The sequence below is a fragment of the Equus quagga genome, chromosome 13 (assembly GCF_021613505.1).
Source record: "Equus quagga isolate Etosha38 chromosome 13, UCLA_HA_Equagga_1.0, whole genome shotgun sequence".
NCBI classification, from domain to species: Eukaryota; Metazoa; Chordata; class Mammalia; order Perissodactyla; family Equidae; genus Equus; species Equus quagga.
This window is the reverse complement of record NC_060279.1, coordinates 4,469,537-4,491,152: the sequence shown is the minus strand read 5'-3', so window position 1 is coordinate 4,491,152 and position 21,616 is coordinate 4,469,537. Positions and strand designations below refer to the sequence as shown.

The 21,616-nt window shown below is 39.9% G+C and overlaps 2 protein-coding genes across 2 annotated transcripts in view; both read left to right on the top strand.

Annotated features, from left to right (window-relative positions):
• Window positions 1-10,729, top strand: part of MPC2 (mitochondrial pyruvate carrier 2) — a 28,530-nt gene extending 17,801 nt beyond the window's left edge. The window contains exons 3-5 of the mRNA XM_046681521.1: window positions 8,104-8,188; window positions 8,682-8,793; window positions 10,414-10,729. Of these exons, the coding sequence (XP_046537477.1) occupies window positions 8,104-8,188; window positions 8,682-8,793; window positions 10,414-10,450 (234 nt within the window). The 3' untranslated portion in view covers window positions 10,451-10,729. The remainder of the gene's footprint in view (window positions 1-8,103; window positions 8,189-8,681; window positions 8,794-10,413) is intronic.
• Window positions 10,730-21,051: 10,322 nt separating this feature from the next.
• Window positions 21,052-21,616, top strand: part of ADCY10 (adenylate cyclase 10) — a 76,539-nt gene continuing 75,974 nt past the window's right edge. Inside the window, exon 1 of the mRNA XM_046683648.1 lies at window positions 21,052-21,199. Coding sequence (XP_046539604.1) covers window positions 21,052-21,199 — 148 coding nt within the window. The remainder of the gene's footprint in view (window positions 21,200-21,616) is intronic.

The following is a 21,616-nucleotide window of genomic DNA, read 5'->3' as shown; positions in this document are numbered from 1 at the left end:
AAAGTGGTTTCCTTAGGAGGCTTAGGCCACATGTGAGCAGCAAAAGTACCAGAGCAGAGCAAAGCCTTACCATCAAGTTCCTTTTGAAGGGCAAACATTGTCTATAGGGCCTCAAAGTTTCTCAGGTGAAGGCTCTTAAGCCTCAGCAATCATTTTGGTTTTTTATTGCAGCAACATTAGAACATTATATAACTTTCAGGTGTACATCATAATATATTTCGAATTCTGTGTAGATTACCTCATGTTCACCACCCAAAAACTAATTATAATCTATCACCACACACGTGTGCCTAATCACCCCTTTTGCCCTTCCCCATCAGCAATCATTTTAAAGCACTGAGTGACCGTTATCCTAGTGGTGTTTTTATAACATCAGGCTGTGCAGAGGAGAGAAAGTTTTACAAGAGCAATAATTTCTATAATAATAAACAAAATGCTAAGTCCAAAGTGGAGGATAGGTCTGACCCAGAAGGCCGTTCCTGGGGGCAGCCAAAAGAACAACGGGAGTCAGTGGGCACCGCACGTAACCATTTGGCTTGCACTCAAATTCTGTCTCTACCTTGCTGGAGGGGTTACCCAAGTTCACCAAGAGGTATTTACAACAGTTACAGATATAACCTCTTAAATCTCTGGAGGTTCAATTGGTTAGGCGAGAGGTTCTAGACACATTCTAGACACATAACACGAGGAATTAGAGGAGGAGTGGTGGAGAGATTGGTAATTAAATGTACTGAAGGATTCTCCAGATTCACATACACAATGAGGCTTCTGATGACAAACTAACAGTCAGAAAGATTTCCCCCTTTTGTAATAGATTGGGAGATGCAGATCAGAGTATTGGCTTTCTAAGAAAGAGAGAGAGAAAATAAGGTAAGAAGCAACAGCACGTAAAAGGTGTCCAGGCCTGGTCCAGCCATCTGGGAAAAGCTGTCTGCCTCAAATGTCAGTTGCTTCTCTTCCTAGTCAATTTGATTTGGAGGCCTCTGGCGTTTGTACAGGACCAGGTGGCAGGTGGAGACTTCTTTATCTGGGAGATGTTTCTCAAAGTTACATGCCTTCTAGTTCTGCAGCAGTGTCAGTGGTCAGGAGGAGTTGGTATAAGGTCCTTTCCAGTGGGGCTCGAGGGCTGTCTTCTGATGATGATGCTTCCAGAATACCCAGATGCCAGTCTCTAGACTGTGACCAACAGGATTCTTTAAATCGGAATCCAAGAAAGTGTCTTTAAACTGTTGTTGACAGACTCAAGCATAAGATATTAGAGACTTAGAGAAGGTGCTCATACTAGCATGAAACAACAAGGCATCAGCAGAAGGCTGTGTCCCAGTAGACATTGGTCCACTGGTGACTATCTCAGGTGGAATGAGTTTCTGTTTTTCAAAGAGGGTACTGCGAACAGTCAGTGAGACCAAAGGCAGGATCCTAGGCCGGGGGGTGCAGGCTACAGGTACACAACAGAGCCTCAAAGACACTTAACAGGACTGGAATCTAGTACCTACAAGATGGAAATGTAATTTTTCTTCCTACAATTATACTCATTTTTTTTTTACCAAAGATAATCACAGTAACACTAGTTTGTGTATATTAAAAACTGGACCTGATTATTTATATAAGTGAAAATAAAAATGGTCATAGAGACTCTCTAAATTCTGGAGGGATCAGGTAGGCAGAAAAAGTAAATGTTTCATCTTTGTTTACAGAGGTCTGTCTTACCAAATTATTGATAGCTTAAGAGAAAAGACTTCTTTAAATCTGGAAAAGCAAAACATTAGAGCATTCTTCTCGGTTCATGTAGTCCCATGTAATTAATGTTTGTTCTTGATCTTTTAGCAGTTTTATGAGTCCATCAGTTTCTCCATTAGAGTTCTGTAATTTCTTACTCAGTTCAGCTTTATGGTCTGAAACTTTATCGAAACCTATATTCTAGAGTAAGTGTCAGAGTCCTTTCCATATTTGCTAAAGCATCAGAGTAAAACAATAACTATTTGTAAATGACTAAAGGCTTAAAATGGCGTGTTTAAAGATTTGATTACAATGCAGTTGACAAGGAAATTTGATTATTTCTGTGACACATTATAAGATAGTGACTAGAATTATGACTGATAACATTGTACCAAGACAATAATAATTTTAGGAATTTCATATAATTTTTATTTTTATTTTTTTAAGATATTTTATTTATTTATTTATTTTTTGAGGAAGATTAGCCCTGAGCTAACTACTGCCAATCTTCCTCTTTTTACTGAGGAAGACTGGCCCTGAGCTAACATCCATGCCCATCTTCCTCTACTTTATACATGGGACGCCTGCCACAGCATGGCTTTTGCCAAACGGTGCCATGTCTGCACCCAGGATCCAAACCGGTGAACCCCGGGCTGCTGAGAAGTGGAACGTGCGAACTTAACTGCTGTACCACCGGGCTGACCCCTCATATAATATAATACTTATATTAATAACATTTACCCACATAATATGACCTATCATTATTTATTTGACAATGCTTCCCATCTGATTTAATATACAAATAAGCCTAATTAGTTTAATATCTCCGTTTTTATAGGAAGAGAGAACAAATTCTATAAGAAGTCCCAAGGACCCTCTGGAAATTCTCAAAGTTACTTTCAGGTCAAAAAAGATATTTTACTCAGACTTTGAATTTGGGCAAGTTTGTCAAAAATATCAAAAGGTTTTAAAACACTTGGTCAAATAGAATCAGAAAAGTTTTAAAACACGTGCTCAAATAAGATCATAGGTCTTTGTGAAACAATAGTTACCTATTTAACCACAGTGACAGTTAAAGACTTGCAGGCAAATACAGGAAGTTAAACAGTTTGGCGTGGGGGGCATTCTTAACTCTCTTAATAGAGAGGCCTCAGCTTTTTGAACATAGGAAATTATTTTAACAAAACATAGAATCCCTATTTTCCAGGCAGACCACTCAAAAAAAAAAAAACCTTTTACAATCTCTTATCAAGAGCAGACCAACAGTCCAAGAAAACCTTGTCCTGTTTTTTTTTTTTTAAAGATTTTATTTTTTCCTTTTTCTCCCCAAAGCCCCCCGGTACATAGTTGTATATTCTTCATTGTGGGTCCTTCTAGTTGTGGCATGTGGGATGCTGCCTCAGCGTGGTTTGATGAGCAGTGCCATGTCCGCACCCAGGATTCGAACCAACAAAACACTGGGCCGCCTGCAAACTTAACCACTCGGCCACAGGGCCAGCCCCAACCTTGTCCTGTTAATAGAGAGAAAACCAAATTCTGTTTTGCACCAGCTTACTTTTGATATTAAAACTCATTTACTTAATTAGGTTCATTCCAGTCTTAGCCAGCTTGCCCATATATAAAACTCTTTTCTCAGACTTTCTCTTCCCCAAACCTTCTGTAACTTTCTTTTTTTACATTTGAATTTCTCCTTGCCTCCTTCCTATAACCAGTCTTACTTTAGGTCAAATTTACTTTTGTAACAAAAATATCTCCATTCCTTATATCTTCTTTTACTTAAAGCATACATTTTCTAATAGTGTAAATTTTTTTCATGTTTAAAAAAAAATTAAAGACCTGTTTGCTAATAGACTCAAACATCTTTTAGTTTTTCTGGAATAAGAAGCCAAAAGCAGGTAAACTTATGTGTAGTAATTAATGTCTAATATTTTATCTTACTTGGAAATGATCTAGATAGTCAGTAAATTTCTATTGTTTAATTTAGCAAAACTCCAAAGTTTCAAGTTACCAAGAGATTTTGAAGTATGCCATATACCATTACACATAATTATTATTAAAAAGTTCACCTAAAAACTTTTTGTTGTTGTTTTGTTTTTTGTGAGGAAGATTGGCCTGAGCTAACATCTGTTGGCAATGTTCTTCTTTTTTTTTTCCCTCAAAGCCCCAGTACATAGTTGTATGTCCCAGTTGTAGGTCCTTCTAGTTCTTCTATGTGGGATGCTGCCACAGCATGACCTGATGAGCAGTGTGTAGGTTGATGCCCAGGATCCAAACCCACAAACCCCAGGCCACCAAAGTGGAGTGTGCAAACTTAACCACTCAGCCATGGGGCCAGCCCCTGAAAACTTTTTATCTTACTTACATCTATTTAGTTTACTTGTTCCCAATAATTATGTTTCGATTACTTACAAAAGCTTCATGAGACATAAGACAAAGTTGGCCATCAATTTTTTGGCTGCCAACTTTTGTAACAGAGATAACGTGAATTTGTTTGACTTTTGGTAAACTTAGGTAGAACAAAAGTATATTTAATGCTGATAACTCTAAAGACATCTATTTTAATTAAACCAATAAACTTTAATTAGCTTTAGTACCAAATATTTTCCTAGATCATGTGATCCTGAAATTCATTTGGGTTAGTTTCTGTTATATTTTTGAGAGTATACTCAATTTATATAGCACTTGTTTGTTTTTAAGCCAATTAAATAGAGCTTTCGTACAAACTAGTTTTGATAATAGCATCTGGAGGTAGAAAAATACCACATATTTATAACATACATATGTAGACACACACATAAACACACGGACAGATGCAAACAGAGATCTTCTAGCCTCTGTTTTAGAATTTTCTTTACATTGTTTTTGGGCAAGGGTGCTATCATCAGAGTCTGAATCTCTAAAAGCTGCTTTTCCCGTTTTTGTTTTTGTCATTTCTGCTTAGCTGTATCTGGCTGCAAATGAGGTGCAACTCACATTTCTGTCTGATCATATTTTGGGGCCCCTGACCTGATGGTTACCAAGCCAAGCTCTCAGGACACAAAAGAAGCTTAGTAAGATTTTGCTGTTCTTTGTAAATATTTACAGCTTCTAGGACCATCATTTGTAAGCAGATGTGCAGGAAGGTGGCATGCTTGATTCCTTAGAAATTAAAGATTGCATTCAATTTTTCTAGTCCATGGTTCTCAAATCTAGTGCACAAAAAGACAAGTTTTGGAAGCTCAAAGGAACCCCAAAGTGGCACTGTAATTTTAAGTCACCTTTTGTATTGTCAGTCCACTGGGACAAAAATGTACAAGAGGAAGGACCATAGTTCAGAATATAAGCCTAGCTGGAGTTCCCAAGAGAGGAACTTCTCAGGAACTTTTAGAAGATGAAATTCCCATGTTAAAGCATGGCCAGAGAAACAGACACCAGTTGCAACCCCTGGTTGTTACCTGTGCTTCTGACTTACTAGCTACAGCTGTTTGAACACACAACAGAATGACAGAATTTGAGTACTCTCCAGATAGGGGATAAACACTTACAGATGACAACAGCCTTGAGCTGCCATGAGCCAGCTCAGAGAAACTCTTCTAGACAGCAGTGAGTGAGCCAGCTTGGAGACAGTTGTCTCCTGGTCGATCCACTCCAGATTGGACTGTTGCCCCCAGAATCCCAAAGAAAGGCAAAGACCTCAACGAAAAGGGAGGAGGTCAGAACCTAAGAGGACTCTCAAGATTAGAGGAGCCAGTGGTCTGTGGAAGCAGTAGCACAAGGGACTCGTATGGGTACTGAACCCATTTCCAGGGTTCTCAAAGGTGAGAGCACTTCACATCCCACTTCTGACACCATATGTAAATGTTCAAAAACAGAAACCAGTTTAAGAGGCAAAGTGTTTATTTGGGATCAAAGAATTGCATTTTGGGAGCAGAAATTCAGGTACAAACCCACATAGTGTCCTGCTAGGGAATGGTTGTCAGGGGCTTTTAAAGGCAAAGAAGGGAGGTTGTATTACAAAGAATTCTAATTGGAGTTGGAGGCAGAGAGCTAGTCTTGGCTAACCATTGATTGACTATTGATCTATCTTCAGAAAGTCCACAATCATCAGTCTTTGTGATTGGGATGTCTGTTCTCTTGCTGACTTCTCAAACAATTGCTTGTAAAGCAATTTCCATTTTTGCCCAGTCCAAAGATTTGGCCGAGTCCAGAGTTCAAGACAGTAAGGCAGTTTCTCTGGAAGGTAGCTTTGACTCCATTTTAAAATAGCTCCACTAAAGTCAGTTTTAAAAATTGTATACTATGAACATAAACAAAATCATGACCACTGACTTCTTCCAAGAGAGAATGCTAGAATATAGCCTATAGTCCTAACAGAGCTATTTGACAAGCCACAGTGTAACATGTGGATCCAGTCGAATAATAATAGAAATCAGTCCCTTTCTTCCCCTGTACAATGGCAGTATTCCACAGTGCAATAGTAGAGCAAATAGAAAACAGAGAACATGTACATTGGGACCTGGAAGAAAATTGTAGGAGAGATGATTAGGAAGCATTTGGAAAGAAAAGCACAGGACAAGAAGAAAAGTAGTGTTAGGGGCTGGCCCGGTGGCACAGCAGTTATGTTCGCATGTTCCGCTTTGGTGGCCCAGGGTCTGCCGGTTCAGATCCCAGGTGCGGACATGGCACCACTTGACAAGCCATGCTATGGTACACGTCTCACATATAAAGTGGAGGAAGATGGGCATGGATGTTAGCTCAGGGCCAGTCTTCCTCAGCAAAAAGAGGAGGATTGGCAGCACATGTTAGCTCAGGACTAATCTTCCTCAAAAAGAAAAAAAAGTAGTGTTGGCTGTGACTTACCTCTAATTATACTCCTGTTTTTAACCATGTGCCCCTTTGTAAACCAGTATCATTGCTTTCTTGAACTACTGCCTTTGTTAATTCAAACCATTTGGATTTGGCTTATGTTTGTGTATAAATTCACATGTGTGTGTATGTTCTATTTAGGAGAAAAACCCTTTGCTGATCTGTATTTTCCATGCAAGAGCATCTTTTAGAAATTAAGTAAAACCTGAAAAGAATTTCTTAAAAGCGTATTCTCTAATAACATATTTAGGATTTGATTTAAAATGTTTAAAGAAAAAGAGGGCCTGACCTGGTGGGGTAGTGGTTAAGTTTGTGCTGTCCACTTTGACAGCCCCGGGTTCGCAGGTTTGGATCCTGGGTGCAGACCTACACGTCGCTCATCAAGCCATGCTGTGGCAGCATCCCACATACAAAACAGAGGAAGACAGGCACAAATGTTAGCTCAGCAACAGTCTTCCTCAAACGAAAAGAGGAAGATTGGCAGCAGATGTTAGCTCAGGGCCAATCTTCCTCACCAAAAAAATAAAGAAAAAGAGGGAGCAGGGGAAGTGAAGCAAATGTGGCAAAATCTCATAATTATTGACTCTGGGTGACGAGTGTGTAGAGATTCTTTGTGCTAGTCTCTCTTACTTTGTGCAGATTAGAATTTTTCATCAATGAAAATCATTTTATTGTATATTCTCTGCAGTAGAGTAGCGTGACTAATATTCTAGTGAAGACTCATCACTAAACTTCGAGTGTTGCTGATAGTAGGATGTAAGTGGGATGATCTATGAAAGACTGTTAAAAACACAGCACAGAGATGACCATGCACACTTGACATTAAAGAAAAGTTATCTAACCAGGAAACTGAAATTATAGCAGAACTTTTCTGATACTTCTGCTTTTAAAAAAGAGTGACATTGATTTAAAAAAAATGAAAGGGGGCCAGCCCGGTGACGTAGTGGTTAAGTTCGTACATTCCACTTCAGCGGCCCAGAGTTCACCAGTTTGGATCTCAGGCATAGACCTACGCACCACTTATCAAGCCATGCTGTGGCAGGTGTCCCACATATAAAGTAGAGGAAGACGGGCACGGATGTTAGCTCAGGGCCAGTCTTCCTCAGCAAAAAGAGGAGGATTGGCAGCAGATGTTAGCTCAGGGCTAATCTTCCTCAAAAAATATATATACATATTTGAAAGGAGGAATCTATATAAATTACCTTAAATAGCTTTCAGGCACCCTCCACAAGGTGTATAAAGAATATAAATTCGTATGTGAAAAAAGTATCATTTCTGCATACATATACACACACTACTTATTTTCAAATATATGAGGCTGCTTAATGTGGTTAACAAAATGCAAATTAATTCAAAAAGCGTTCCTGAATTCATTGTAGCTTTTTGCCATGATATACATTTTCTTAATGCGTGGATACCAAAATTATAGCTACTATTATGTGGAAATCTCTGAAATAGTTTGAGTTTTATTTAAACTTCAGAACCTCCTCCACACTCATGGTGCTTGTGTTCTTTCTGTGTGTTAATGTGTGTTTGCAGGGGTTGGTGTGTGCTGGATTGGCTGACATGGCCAGACCTGCAGAAAAACTCAGCACAGCTCAGTCTGCTGTTTTGATGGCTACAGGTGAATTAATGAGCATCTTCTATGTTCCATATAGGACATTTTGTATTTTTGTTTTGTTTTACATCAGTTTATTTAACGGTATATGTTAATAAGGTATATGTTTGAAATACATATACATGCACTCACACAAAAGAATTAACAGTGTTGTCTCTAGGAAGTGCTTAGATCATAGATGAAGAGGGCAGAGGGGGTTACTGTGAAGAGCTGTCTGCGTGGGTTTTTGTTTTTCAAGTTTGCCGTGAGCATATTTTTGTAAGGAGAAAAAAGTTACAGTTAATATTCATTTGCCCTATAAAGATTTCCCTTTGATATAAGAACTGTAACACTGAATTATAGCAACTTCATTAAAGACTCAGTATAGCATTTCTTTGGCCTTTATCCTACATTATGTTGTTATAGTCTTATTTATAATTATTTTACTCTAATATTAAATGTTCAGATAAGATTGACAGTAGTACTGGTACTTTTCTTTAAAAATATTTTGTTTCAACAGGGTTTATTTGGTCAAGATACTCACTTGTAATTATTCCAAAAAACTGGAGTCTATTTGCTGTTAATTTCTTTGTTGGGGCAGCAGGAGCCTCTCAGCTCTTTCGTATTTGGAGGTAAGCCCACCAAAAGCGTGGAAACATCTGCCTCAGGAGCCGCCCAGACAGCAAGACGTTTTTTAAAAATAGATTTACATATGATGCTAAGATGAGATGTGCTGAAGCAGAAATTTAACCTTTCTAGAAAAGGTGGGAGTCTAAGTTAAAAGTGTCAAGCAGTATATTGCCTAGGCTTTGAATCTGCATTCTCTAGATATCTAGCCGTTTCACAGAATTTCCTTTACTAAGACAGCATATACAATCTATGATGCATTAAGTAATTTTCTGCAGGAACCTTTTTCAGTCACTTTCAATTGTGTGCGATAAAGTGGGCCTTCAATGTACAGCTATGTGCTCTTGGAAATGCTATCTAGCTGAGGCTGCTGGTTTCACTGGGAAGTGTTCCATGAGCACTGGCAATGCTAACTGTTTACTCAGGAATGAACATTCTTTGTCAGTGACCGGTTGGCACTGTGGTGAGCTCATCTTAGATGGAGGCTCTGCTTTGTTTGAATGGTAGAACCTTCCTAAATTATAAAACCTTGTCATGAACAACAGCTTTCTTTGGCTAAAAAAGTTGGATCATCTCAATAAAGAAGTAAAAAGTATTGACTTATAATTTACCTTCTTTTCAGAAGGCATTCTTCTGCACAATATAGTACATTTTAATTTCATTCATCTTTATCATCCCTAGCTTTACTAGCAGCTTTACAATTTAATCCTTTCATAATCGTCTAGCACATAGTTGATGGATGAATAAATAACTCACTCATTCTACAGTATGCCCTACAATTATTTTTAGGGCTTACTTATATCAATATGAACTTTGATTTGTAGTGATTTTATTCACAGGGTAATTTTCTCATGTACCATCTCATTTTAACCTTATATTAACTCATGATAGTAGAACTGAGAGAATGCTAAGTGTCACGTTTAGAACTATTATTTCTTTGTTTTTTAAAGATTGGCACCTGAGCTAACAACTGTTGCCAATCTTCTTTTTTTTTCCCTGCTTTTTTTCCCCAAATCCCCCCCAGTACATAGATGTGTATTTTTAGTTGTGAGTCCTTCTAGTTGTGGCATGTGAGATGCCGCCTCAGCGTGGTGTGATGTGCGGTGCCGTGTCTGCTCCCAGGATCAAACCGGCGAAACCCTGGGCCACCGCCAATAAACTTAAGTGTTTACAACTTGCTGACCCAGTAGCCTGCTTGCATCAAGGAAGCATGTCTTATTTTCAGTGATTCCCAATTGGTGTTATTCTCAGGAAAGGTTCATTGTAAGTATAAAATAAAAAGTTCTAGATGACCACATTTTGCTAAATTTTATACATATGGTCACATATTTGTCATACTCTTGTATAGTTCAAGAATGAAATACTCATTAAAATAATGCTTTTGTACAGGAAACTGTATGTCAGTTAAGTTGTTAAAACTTTTTGGCCATTGGAAGCCAGATGCAAATGAAGTCCATGGGTCACTTCCCTCCTGCCTGTGTCCACCTGCAAGCCCTGGAGGAGATTGTATTGACAGCTGTACAGCCCCTGCTAGGGAGAAACAGATGGGATAGGCTTCCCTTCCCTTCTCATTATAATTGATCTGTTGGGATTCATGATTCTGTTTCTTTCTCTTTTCTTTATAGATATAACCAAGAACTAAAAGCCAAAGCAAGCAAATAAAAGAGTTCCTGATCGCCTGAATGGTCTGGATTGGACATAACCGCTGGGACCTAGTTGGATTTATTATTTGATTATTGATAAGGTGATGCTAACTGTGCTAAATTTGGAAGGCATAAAAGAAATCTAACTGTAACTGGGAGTTAGTAGTTGATTCAACAAAAAATAAAGCACACTTTTAATAAGTGTCTCTTTACATGTGACGTAAGGACCTTATCTATGGATATTAGGAACATTTTTTCTACTATTTGCCCACAATAAATCATACTTGCTCATATGTAACACTGGTCTCCTTCTGTTCTAGTCAACCGAAGTGTGGATATATAAGAGCACACACATTCAAGTGAGTTGAAAGATGGTTAAGAGTTTAAATAATCTGTTGTACAGTTTTCAGGAAAGGGACAATTTCCCCATTCCTTCCTTGGTTCTTTTGGCTGGTTGAATAATTAAAATGACATACGACAGGTTAACAGGAGAAAATCAAATTTAATACGTGCACACAGGGAATTCACATAACATGAAAAATTCCAAAGACGGTCAGGCAAAATGAGATATGTATGTCATTCTGGACTAAGGAGAAGGGGGCAGAGACCTGGGAGTTCAAAGGGGAAAGGGGCAATTTACAGGAAGGAAAAAAAGAGTTACTCTTTGGTAAACCGAGTTTGCTGGGGCTGTCCAGAAGCAATGGGCTGGAGAGAAGACGGATCAAACAGGCCTGGAGAGGTTCCTCCCTCTCTGCCACACCTAGTTCATGTTATAGTATAGTTGTATAAAGTGATATCTCCTTCCTTCAACTAATCCTCCAACTTCTTTTTAAGCAGTTAGGGGGAATATCAAAGGTTCTTCTTGAGTCTTTTGGGCCTTGATTATTTTTAGCTCAAAATCATCTACATGCCAAAGTGGCACATCTTGGGGTGACTTGTTCTGAGCCCCTCCGCAGTGAAGGATAGTGAGTCGCTGGAAGTGAAGGGAAATAGAGCTGACAAGAGTGAGAAATGGGTAGTGGAATGGCTAGCAAAATGACTTCAGATTTTAAAATCTTTTAACTTGAAGAATCTTGAAGAATTTTTTTCCTGCATATTGTGTGAAATTCTTTTAAGCTACAGAATAACAAAGGATTTCTATATTTTCGAATTACATTCAGTAACTGATATAATGTGGCAGAAAAGGCTCTAGAATCAGCCAGACTTGAATTTGAATCCCAGCTCTAAGCCATGATCTATGACTTTGGGCAAATTAAGAAAGTGTCTAGCAGAGTGCCTGGGACATAGCTGACTTTCTGTAAACGTTTATGAGCTTTGTCCCCATTAGGAGGAGAGACTGGGCGTAGATTACTCCATACTAGAAATGACAGTCTATTTGATTTGAGATCCAATCTGGAGTACTGAACTTTCTTCTAAAAATCCTAGCAAAGCCTGTCCTGGCTAGAGCTGTAGCCAGAGGAATCAGCAAGGCAATTTAGTTCTGAATTTGAAGAAGCAAGTGAAAAAAGAATTTTTTGAATAATATACTATAACTGATCAAAATTTGGCAATTAGTTATTGAAAACCTTGCACTTTATCATTTATCCCTTCACTATAGTCCATCTTTGAGGAGGAAGGATTAGAGAATTTGACATAAGCAGAAGTGAAGAGGTCCTGGAGAGTCAAATTATTACTACTTTCTTTTCATAATCCACACTATTAAATTAGATTGTTTGGCGTGTGTGTGCAAACGTGTATGTGTTTCCTACGGTTAAGCATGTAGGAGAAACATCTATGATGAAATATGGCATAGACACAAAAAGCTTTATTGACGTGTCTATGTTGAATTGGTGTTTTACTTCCTTTTCATTAAAACCGGGTCTTTTCTGTATGGGTTCTCCTAAGCCCAACTGGTCGATGAAATTAATTGTAGTATTTAGATGCAATCACAGATAATCACCCTCTTGGCTCTCAGAAGTTCCGTTGACAGACCACCATCTCATGCTTCCTGTCTGCCCAAAAACCCTCATCCATCCCATTATCGAATCTTAAAAATTCAATGGCTCTAACATGTATCCAATCGAAAACTCACACTGCCGTTTGGAACACAGCCCAGTGGTCAGTTTCACAGCTACCCTCAAAACTTAGAATTTATATGCTAGAAATCCTTATTATGAATGTAGGTACTAAACCCCATAAAAATGCCTTTCACCATGGTACAAATCTCTTGATCAGAATTCTGTATAAAAGTTCTCTAGGTCTTTATTGATGACTTCATTAGGTAAGTTTTCTCAATGCGGGGTCTGACCAGCCTGGGTTTCAACTCAACTCTGCCACACAGTAACTGTGAGACCTTGTTAACCTTTGTCTCTGAGATTTATCATGTTCCAGAGTAAAATGGAGATGATAATAGTACCTACTTCATAGGATTGTTGTAAAGATTAGTCAGATAATGTTTTAGCACAGTGCCTTATCCAAGGTGAGTATTAAATAAAATGTAGAAGGTTTCAGAAAATGGTAAGCTTGTTAAAAGTAGATCAGAAAAGTACCTTCTTAGACAAAGGAAGTTTTAAGTTAATTGCAGAAAGAATATGCTCTGTTAACCTATCTGCACACCGTCTGACATAGGAACAGTTGGAACTCCTCACCCTTCCACACATTAGAGCAGAGAGTGGGCTGCTTGGGGTGCGGGGCAGAGGCCATGGAGAATACTCAGTAAGAGATAAAGTCTTAACCTAATCTTTTGTTGTGGTTTGGCATTCGCTTCAAAGAAACATTGATCCAAAGTACATCAGTGCTGTTGTCTCTCCAGGGTAAACAGATTATCTCTTTCAAGTTGTTAAAATGATGTTGGAAGGTTGAATCTTAACAAGGATTGACCTCAAGGCCCAGATTTCTCTCTGTAAAGCAAAGCAGTTTCTACCGGAGCTTGTTTATATAATGAAACAGAAATAGAAAACACTGGTATTTATTAAGACTGGTGTTCTCCCTAAGGAGTCTGTTTAATTATATGAGGTATGACTCTAATTATATTGACTAGTTTCCACGACACCAGAAAATGCACTCGACAAACAATTCATTGAGCCTCTTTTCTTCCTCCCTTAAGACAGCTGTGCTGTACAACATTTTGAAACACACAGTAAATATAAGGCTGGACTTTATTTGAGAATGTCTGCTTGCTTTTTCAGTTCAACTTTTTAAAATTCAAGTCCTACATATGTCTCACTAACTGTGAATTGCAGTTGTGATAAACATAAAAACCGCTGGAAAATGAAAACATGATTTAAGCTGTTAGAAAATATGCCCCCCTCTTAAAACACATTTTGCCAGAGTCACGTTGGATTAAGAAACTCAAATCCGGGGCTACGTTGGATTGCAAGTTATCTTTGGGGTGAATTTGGTTAGAAGTGTGCACTTGACCAGTCAGAAAGGACAAGACAAGAATTTACCTCACACAAATGCTTGAAGATGAGTACGGAATGCATTCTACCTATATAGTCCTACTAAACGCCATAATCATTATTGACCAGAATTAGGTGTTTGCTTACTTAGGAGATAGGTGTTTTTATGATGATCACCTACCAACTATTGCCTAATTTCAACCACCTTCCATGTGGTCAGGGAAAGAGTTGCAAAAACTACGTTGGGGTCGTAGCAGTCTCCCTGACCCTCGCCCCACTTGTCCAGACAAGGGAACCTGGTACAGCCAGTCCTGTAAGAGCAATAGGCCACTAGGGCTGGTGGGGGAGGGGAGGGCAGTGCCAGCCAATCAGAAGCATGGTCAGTGCACGTGAAACAATGAGCTTCTGATGAGGGTGTGGCCAGGAAAACGGCTTTTAGACAAAACTGTCATTTTATGGGTCAGCTATCAACAGATATGGCACTTCTGCTGTCTTCAGAATAATAACCAGGCCCTTTTGCTGTTTTCTGCACTCCTGAAAGATCTAGTCCCTAATCTAGGCTCTGGCTTTTCCCCAGCCTTGGAGGAAGCGGAGGTATGTGGAAGTCTCAGTAGGAAGAATGGTTACAGAGCGAAAGATGAGGGCAACCGTCTGGGATTAAGATAGGTATTGGCGCTTGGAGGAAAGTGAGAAGGCCTTGGGCTAGGAATCATGGTTCAACTTGTGTCTATCTCTGTGTCAATCTTTTAAACGAGGTTAGAAGCTTGAAGGCTTAAATGTTGCCTCATGCTATGGATCGTGGATGCTCTGTTCTCCTAGCTTACTGTCTTTTTTTACCTCTCTCCAGCATCTGATAGCAAATGCCCGCCATGTGAAGGGGGCGCTAGGAAGATGCTGTGGAGGAAAGAAGGATATGCAGAACATGATTTCCAAAGCAGAGAAACTTACAATTCAGAGGAAGACATAATAGAAACACATCAATAGATAATCAAGGATATTTAAATTGAAAAGAAGGCACATAAGTTTATAGACACTAAGTGCCCTAAGAGCTCAGGGGAAAAACTGCCTTGGCTAGAGTGGTCTGGCAAGCTTTCCCGACAGATAACCCTGTCCCTTAAAGTTCAGAGTATCTCCTCCTGTGGACTCATAAAACCTGATTTTTTTTTTTAAAGATTTTATTTTTCCTTTTTCTCCCCAAAGCCCCCTGGTACATAGTTGTGTATTTTTAGTTGTGCATCCTTCCAGTTGTGGCATGTGAGACGCCACCTCAGCGTGGCCCAATGAGCAATGCCATGTCCGCACCCAGGATTCGAACAGGCGAAACCCTGGGCCGCCACAGTGGAGCATGTGAACTTAACCACTCAGCCACAGGGCCGGCCCCCTGATTTTACATATTGGTGAGAAATTGGATGGAAACTGAAATCTATTAGAAGTGTCTAAAGAGATATTTAGGGAAACAATAAAAGACGTAATTGATCTTTAATTTCCTTTTCATTTTTGGCTACCACTGAATTTTCTTTAAGCAGAATGAAACTGTACACACTCTCCTTTCTTCAGGAAACTCTTTCTTGACATGTCTTTGGGGCTTCGTTCAGCTGCCTGCTCTTTTGCTCTGTGAGATAGCCTCATTCCTAAACACTGCCACGCTCCCTCGGTGCCCACTCACTGTTCAGCTCTGTTCTTGACTGAGATTGAATTGGCCAGATAATTGATGATGGCACCATCAACACGCATTGAAAGTGCTCTAAAATGCATCCTTTCTCTAGGTCATAAACACCCCTAAAGTGTCATAAAACGTACACAGATGGGGTGTAGCATGGTACGGTAGAAAGAACATGGGCTTTCAAAGCCCCCAGACCTGCGCTTTCCAACTGTGTGACCTAAAACAAATTAATCTCTCTGAACTTCAATTTCTGTGTCTGTAAAATGACAATCAGGCCTGCCTCTCAGTGCTGTTTTGAAGATTAAATGCAACCTATGTAAAATGCCTCACATAAAGAGGGCTCAATAAATTGAAATTACAATGTGATATGTGCCTGTACGAAGTAAATATCGTTAATCATTTTCTGCTGTGGCAGAACTTAAAGCAGTAAACTAAATCTTCTAAAATAGAAATTTTCTATTGTCTTCTCATGGGTGTTCATAAGGAAAACTCAGGTATTCATTTTAGATGTCTTTGCCTCTTCAGAGCAGGAATAATTTCCCTGTTCTAGTCTCCCTTCTACATGTGTCATCTTAGTCTCCAAATGTGTCTACTTTCCTTGCCTAGTAATCATAAACTTAGAAAAAACTATCCAAGTCCTCAAATTACCTTATATTTTTTAAAGATTTGACCCTGAGCTAACATCCGTTGCCAATCTTCTTCCTTTTTTTTTTCTTCTCCCCAAAGCCCCCCGGTACACAGTTGTATATTTTAGTTTGGGTCCTTCTAGTTGTGGCCTGTGGGATGCCGCCTCAGCATGGCCTGATGAGTGGTGCCATGTCCATACCCAGGATCCGAACCGGTGAAAACCCTGGGCCACTGAAGCAGAGCGCATGAACTTAACCACTCGGCCACGGGGCCGGCCCCTCAAATCACCTTATTTTTAAAACAATGGAATCTTAGCCATCATCTGATTGGTCCTTCCACTAAATGTAAAGATCACGCTACAGCCTCACAGGCAGACAGCTGTATTGGCCTCTCACAAGGAAATTCAATAGTTCCTAAGACTGCCCAGTTGGAACTTTCATCTTTACCTTGTTTAAATTTGCCTCCCAGTGGTTGCCAGCCATTGATCCTAGCTGATCCTTTTGGAGCAACAGAACATAAACTGGACCCACTTTCCACACAGTGTTCAAACTAAAGCAAAATAGTCTGTGCTGTGCCTGGGAAGAGGGTGTAAAACAGCTTATAGTGTCAACTGGTGGGCTAGATGTAGGGTTGCTAGATAAAATGCTGTATTGGGGATATATTTATATTTAAAAATTATTCACTGTTTATTTAAACTTCAGATTTAAGTGGATATCCTATACTTTTATTTGCTAAACTGGCAGTCTTACAAGTGGTAGCCAAAGGGAACAAGGTAGAGCTGGTCAATGAGCAGCAGCAGGCGTGGGGAGACCGGAGCTGACCCTGCTCGGTCCTGCTGGGTCCTGTCCCGGTGCTGCGGCTGCTCAGCATGTCTGCGGAAGCCCCTGCCAAGCACCCTACCTGCAGAAACCATAGTATCAAGATCACCTATTCTTTGATAAACTAGCTTCCTCCACTGAGGAGAAAACGCCAACTTTCTTTTCCCTCTTCAACTCTCTCACGCATGTTATTCTCGCTTAGCCAAACCCAGTCCCTCCCTGAGGGAGGAAGTAGGCGAGTTCTTGGGTCAAATGCGGGGCCTGCATTGGAGTTTGCACGGGGGGCTGTGTCTCCTCGTTACTTCACAACTTGCACGTTTCAGTTCAAATAGTTGAAGACAAATACCATTTTCATCCAAATATCATCATCTCCTGACTTAACATTTCCAATCTCTCCCATCATTCCTCATGTTCCATAGTCGACAAACTTCAACTAAAATGGGCAGAACTAAACCCACTGCTCTGGATCAGATTTGATCACTGCTTATGTACCTTGAGATTGCATTGCATCCAAATGGCCAATAGACATGTGGAAAGGTGCTTAATTTCATTAGTACACCAGGGAAACAAACAACCACTCACCTACCAAGATGGTTAAAATTTAAGAAGACTGACAATAGCAAGTGTTGGCTGGGATGTGGAACTTCTGAAGGCTCATATCTTGCTTGTGGGGTATAAATTGGTGCAACCACTTTGGATGACTGGCAGGGTCTACTGAAGTTTAATGTATGTACAACCTATGACCCACCAATTCCACTCCTAAGTACATGCCCAAGCGAAATGCAGAGATATGTTCACCAAAACATGTGTACAGGAATGCAGAATTATTCCTCACATCCTAAACTGGAAACAACCCATAGGTCAATAGTAGAATGGACAAACACTTTGTGGTATAATCAGGTAATGGAATACTACAGAGCACTTAAAGTGAGCAATTTATATACACACAACAACATAGATGAATATCACAGACATTTGAGAAAAAATCCAAAAAAATATGCACAGTATGATTCCATTTATATAAAGTTTAAAAAGTGGTAAAGGTGATCTGTGGTGTTAGAAATCAGGAGAGAGGTTACCTTTGGGGAGGGAGAGAGAAATGGCATGAAAGGAGCTTCTGTGGTGCTGGTGACATTCTGTAGCGTTGGTAATGTCCTCTTTCTTGATGTGAGTAGGAATTACACGGATTTGTTCACTTTATAAAAATTCATTCAGCAATACTTTTATGAATTGTGCCTTTTTGCACATATGCTTCAATAAAAATGTCTTTTAAAAGATAGCATTGAATTCTCAGTGAATCTAGTTTTACACACCACACACTTATGCATTGCATTTTGTTAAAATTCTAAATATAGCACTTTTGCATTTATTCTTCTGAAATTCCCTCGTTATTTCAGTCAAGTAAGGCATTTTAAGATCCTGATTCTGTCACTCAGAGCATTGGCTCTCCCACCAGTTAGATCTTCATCTAAGCCCTCCGGGCCGCCCATAGAGGCTTCTCCTTGGGTCGACACTAGAACACGAATCAATATCCTCTAGGGAGGATTGCTAACCAGCTAAGTATATTTTTATCACTCCTATAATTTTGTATCTTACCCAAAGGATGTAAGAAATTTGGCCAAATGCCTTGTCAAAGTCAAGATGTACTTTATCTATAGCATTCTCTTGATTTAAAAGTGGGGCTGGCCTGGTGGTGTAGTGGTTAAGTTTGTGTGCTCTGCTTGGGCAGCCCTGGGTTCGTGGGTTTGGATCCTGGATGAGGACCTACACACCGCTCATCAAGCCAAGCTGTGGTGGCATCTTGCATACAAAATAGAGGAAAATTGGAAATACATACTAGCTCAGGGCTGATCTTCCTCACCAAAAAAAAAAAAAGTGTAACAACTCTTCAAAGAAGGAAATAAGGCTAGCATGCTCTTGACTCTGAATCTATTTTGACTCCTTTTAATCAGCTCTTCCTGATCTAAGTGCTCGCATATTATCTAGTATTTGGAATATCACAAATATTCCAGCTCTCTCTCCCACTGCACATACGGTAGGATTGCACTTCCCCACTTACTTGAAATTAAACGTGTCTGCACAACTTGCTTTGGCCAATGTCATGTGAGTGGAAGTAAGGTATGTCACTTCTGGGAGGATACTTTAAGAAGGAGCCTGCCCCTTCGAATCCTCTTTTCCCACTGTCTTGGCAGCCAGAATGTCCCAGCCTGGGTCCCAAAGTGAAGGCAGCAACAGAGCAGAGCCTCAGCCACCTACAGTGACATGGAGCATGAGCAAGAAATGAACAAAAATAAACCTTTCTTATGTTGAGCCACTGAGGTTTTGAAGTGCTTTGTTAGCACTTCATACCCTAGCTTACATTGACTGATACATTGCATTTACCAGTCCGTGCGTCCTGGAACCACATGGAGCCTCATCTTTTGGAAATCAGAAGAGAATGTGCCCATCTCCAGTTTTCCACTCCATCTCTTGTTCTCCATTATTTTTTGAGATGACTGACATTTCATCTGTCAGTTCTTTCAGTGCTTACGGATGTAGGTTATGTGGGCCTGGCTACTTGAATTTATTTAAAATGCCCAGGTGTTTTATCACTACTTTCCTATTTTGGACTTCAATTCCTTCTTAGAAATATTTATTATACTTTTCAATTCTCCACAGTGGAGAAGGCAGAAACAAACGCAGAGTTGTGTAATATACTATATTTAAGCTTTGTCCTTATTTCTCTTTTATTCATTTCCTTGCTTTCAATAAAGTCTAAAAATCCCTCTAGGTTTTCTTAACTTCAGCATTATTCCTAAGTCTTGACTTAATTTTGGGCATTCAGTTTTCTCACACCCTTCTTAAAAGTTCATATAACATTCACCAAGTGCACTATCTGAAATTATTCGCTGGGTTTACTTGTTATCTGTTGACTGTTCCTGGTATATGCTGTGGTTTTGATTGAGTTTTTAATGCTGGTTTTTTTTTTCCAACCTTAGTTACATGTTTCTCTATCTTTTCTTCCCTTCTTAACATTTGCGTTTACCGGGGCCTTTCCTTTTAAAGGTTGTCCAATACCTAATACTTAGACTCAGTTTTAGAGGTTTCTATACACTTTAACGTTTGTCTGTTAAATATACTCTTTTCCCTGATTTTTTTTTTTAAATGCTTTCCTTAAGTCTAAGATACATGTCACCTGTCTCACTTTTTCCTTCTGACACTCTTGCGTATCCCATGTGACCTATCTCTGGTTGAAATCACGAGCCAGTTCCTCCCTGTTACTCTAGACCTGTTCCTCCTTTTTCGCTGTCACCTGTTCCAGGAACTTGGATTGCGCTGAGAAAGTCGGAGACGCTCTTCCTGTTCAGGGTGCTAGAGTAGGATTTGCACAACATTCAAGCATTCAAGTGGCAGCATTTAATCGCCCTGCAGCTAAAGGAAGGCTTTAGAAAATCCTAGTTTTCTCAGAACTAACTAGGTAACAAATTAAAATTTCAACATTTCCTTCCACTTCCAGTTTAAAGCTTTACACACACACACCTTTGAATTCTTTCCCTCTGTATGTTTGACTATACCTTAATAGACTTAATCTCTTGCTTTTATATAATACTCCACTTTGCTACTCGCCTTTCTATAAATATTCACACACATAAACTCACATGTACACTTTTTTAAATTTTCAAAATGGAGGGAGCAAAGATGAGAGATCAGAAGGGAGGGAGAAGGGAAGAGGAAACTCGAGAACAGAAGGAGAGGGGCCCAGACTGACTAACAGTGCTACCGGCCCCTCTACTCCAGGAGTTGCACATGGAGGGCTCACCCCTTCATGACAATGGATGGGCCCATTCAGCTACCTTCTTTCACCCCATCCTGTTTGTAATGGCGCTCACCTACGCAACAGCTGTTCAAGGTTGTTCTCCTCTGAGCAGAAAACTGGTCCTTCTGAAGAGTGACTCGACAAGTCAGACACGGTCCCACTCAATCACTGAAATAAACAGTCCACAGGTTAGAACAAGACAAGTGGAGAAAAATAAAGAGGAAAGTGAGCGAATGAATAGAAGTCAAATTTCCTCCATTCTCAGCTTTTCTTTCCAGCAGGTCTGTTAGGGGACTGCTTGCTGTGACCGTAGAATCCTGAACATTTGCCTTGAACATGAACACTCGAAAGGGAGACTCCCAGGACCGGGCCATCGTCAGAATGGCAGCTCATCTACCAGATCTCATTGTCTATGGAAATTTCTCCCTAGAGCGACCTTCTGTGGATTATTTTGATGGAGTCTTGATGTTTGTTGATATTTCAGGCAAGCACAAAAAGAGTGTTTAACATGGGTGAACAGCAGGCTCATGTCAGAATTCACACACACACAGCTTGATTGCACAGCGGGGGGCCATTTTCAGCTTTTGTGTCCTTAGAGCAGACCTTCCTACTGAGAAAAGAGGCAGGAGGAGGGATAACCTGTGGACCTGGCTCTCTCTCATCTTCCCTTATCCAGCACGTCCAGTTTGGGTAAATCTTTAAGATGCCCAAATCCCACACCTGGAACTTCAGCCTTCTGTGTCCCTGCCCCGACTTCACTGACGTGACCCCCAAGCTCCACTCACATCCTAGGCAAGACTGACCTCAGCAAATGATCTCTCCAGAGGTGGTTTACGTCTTAACAGTAAACTCACCACCTCTTCAACAGCATTCAAATTTTGTGTGTTTTCGTTACCATGGA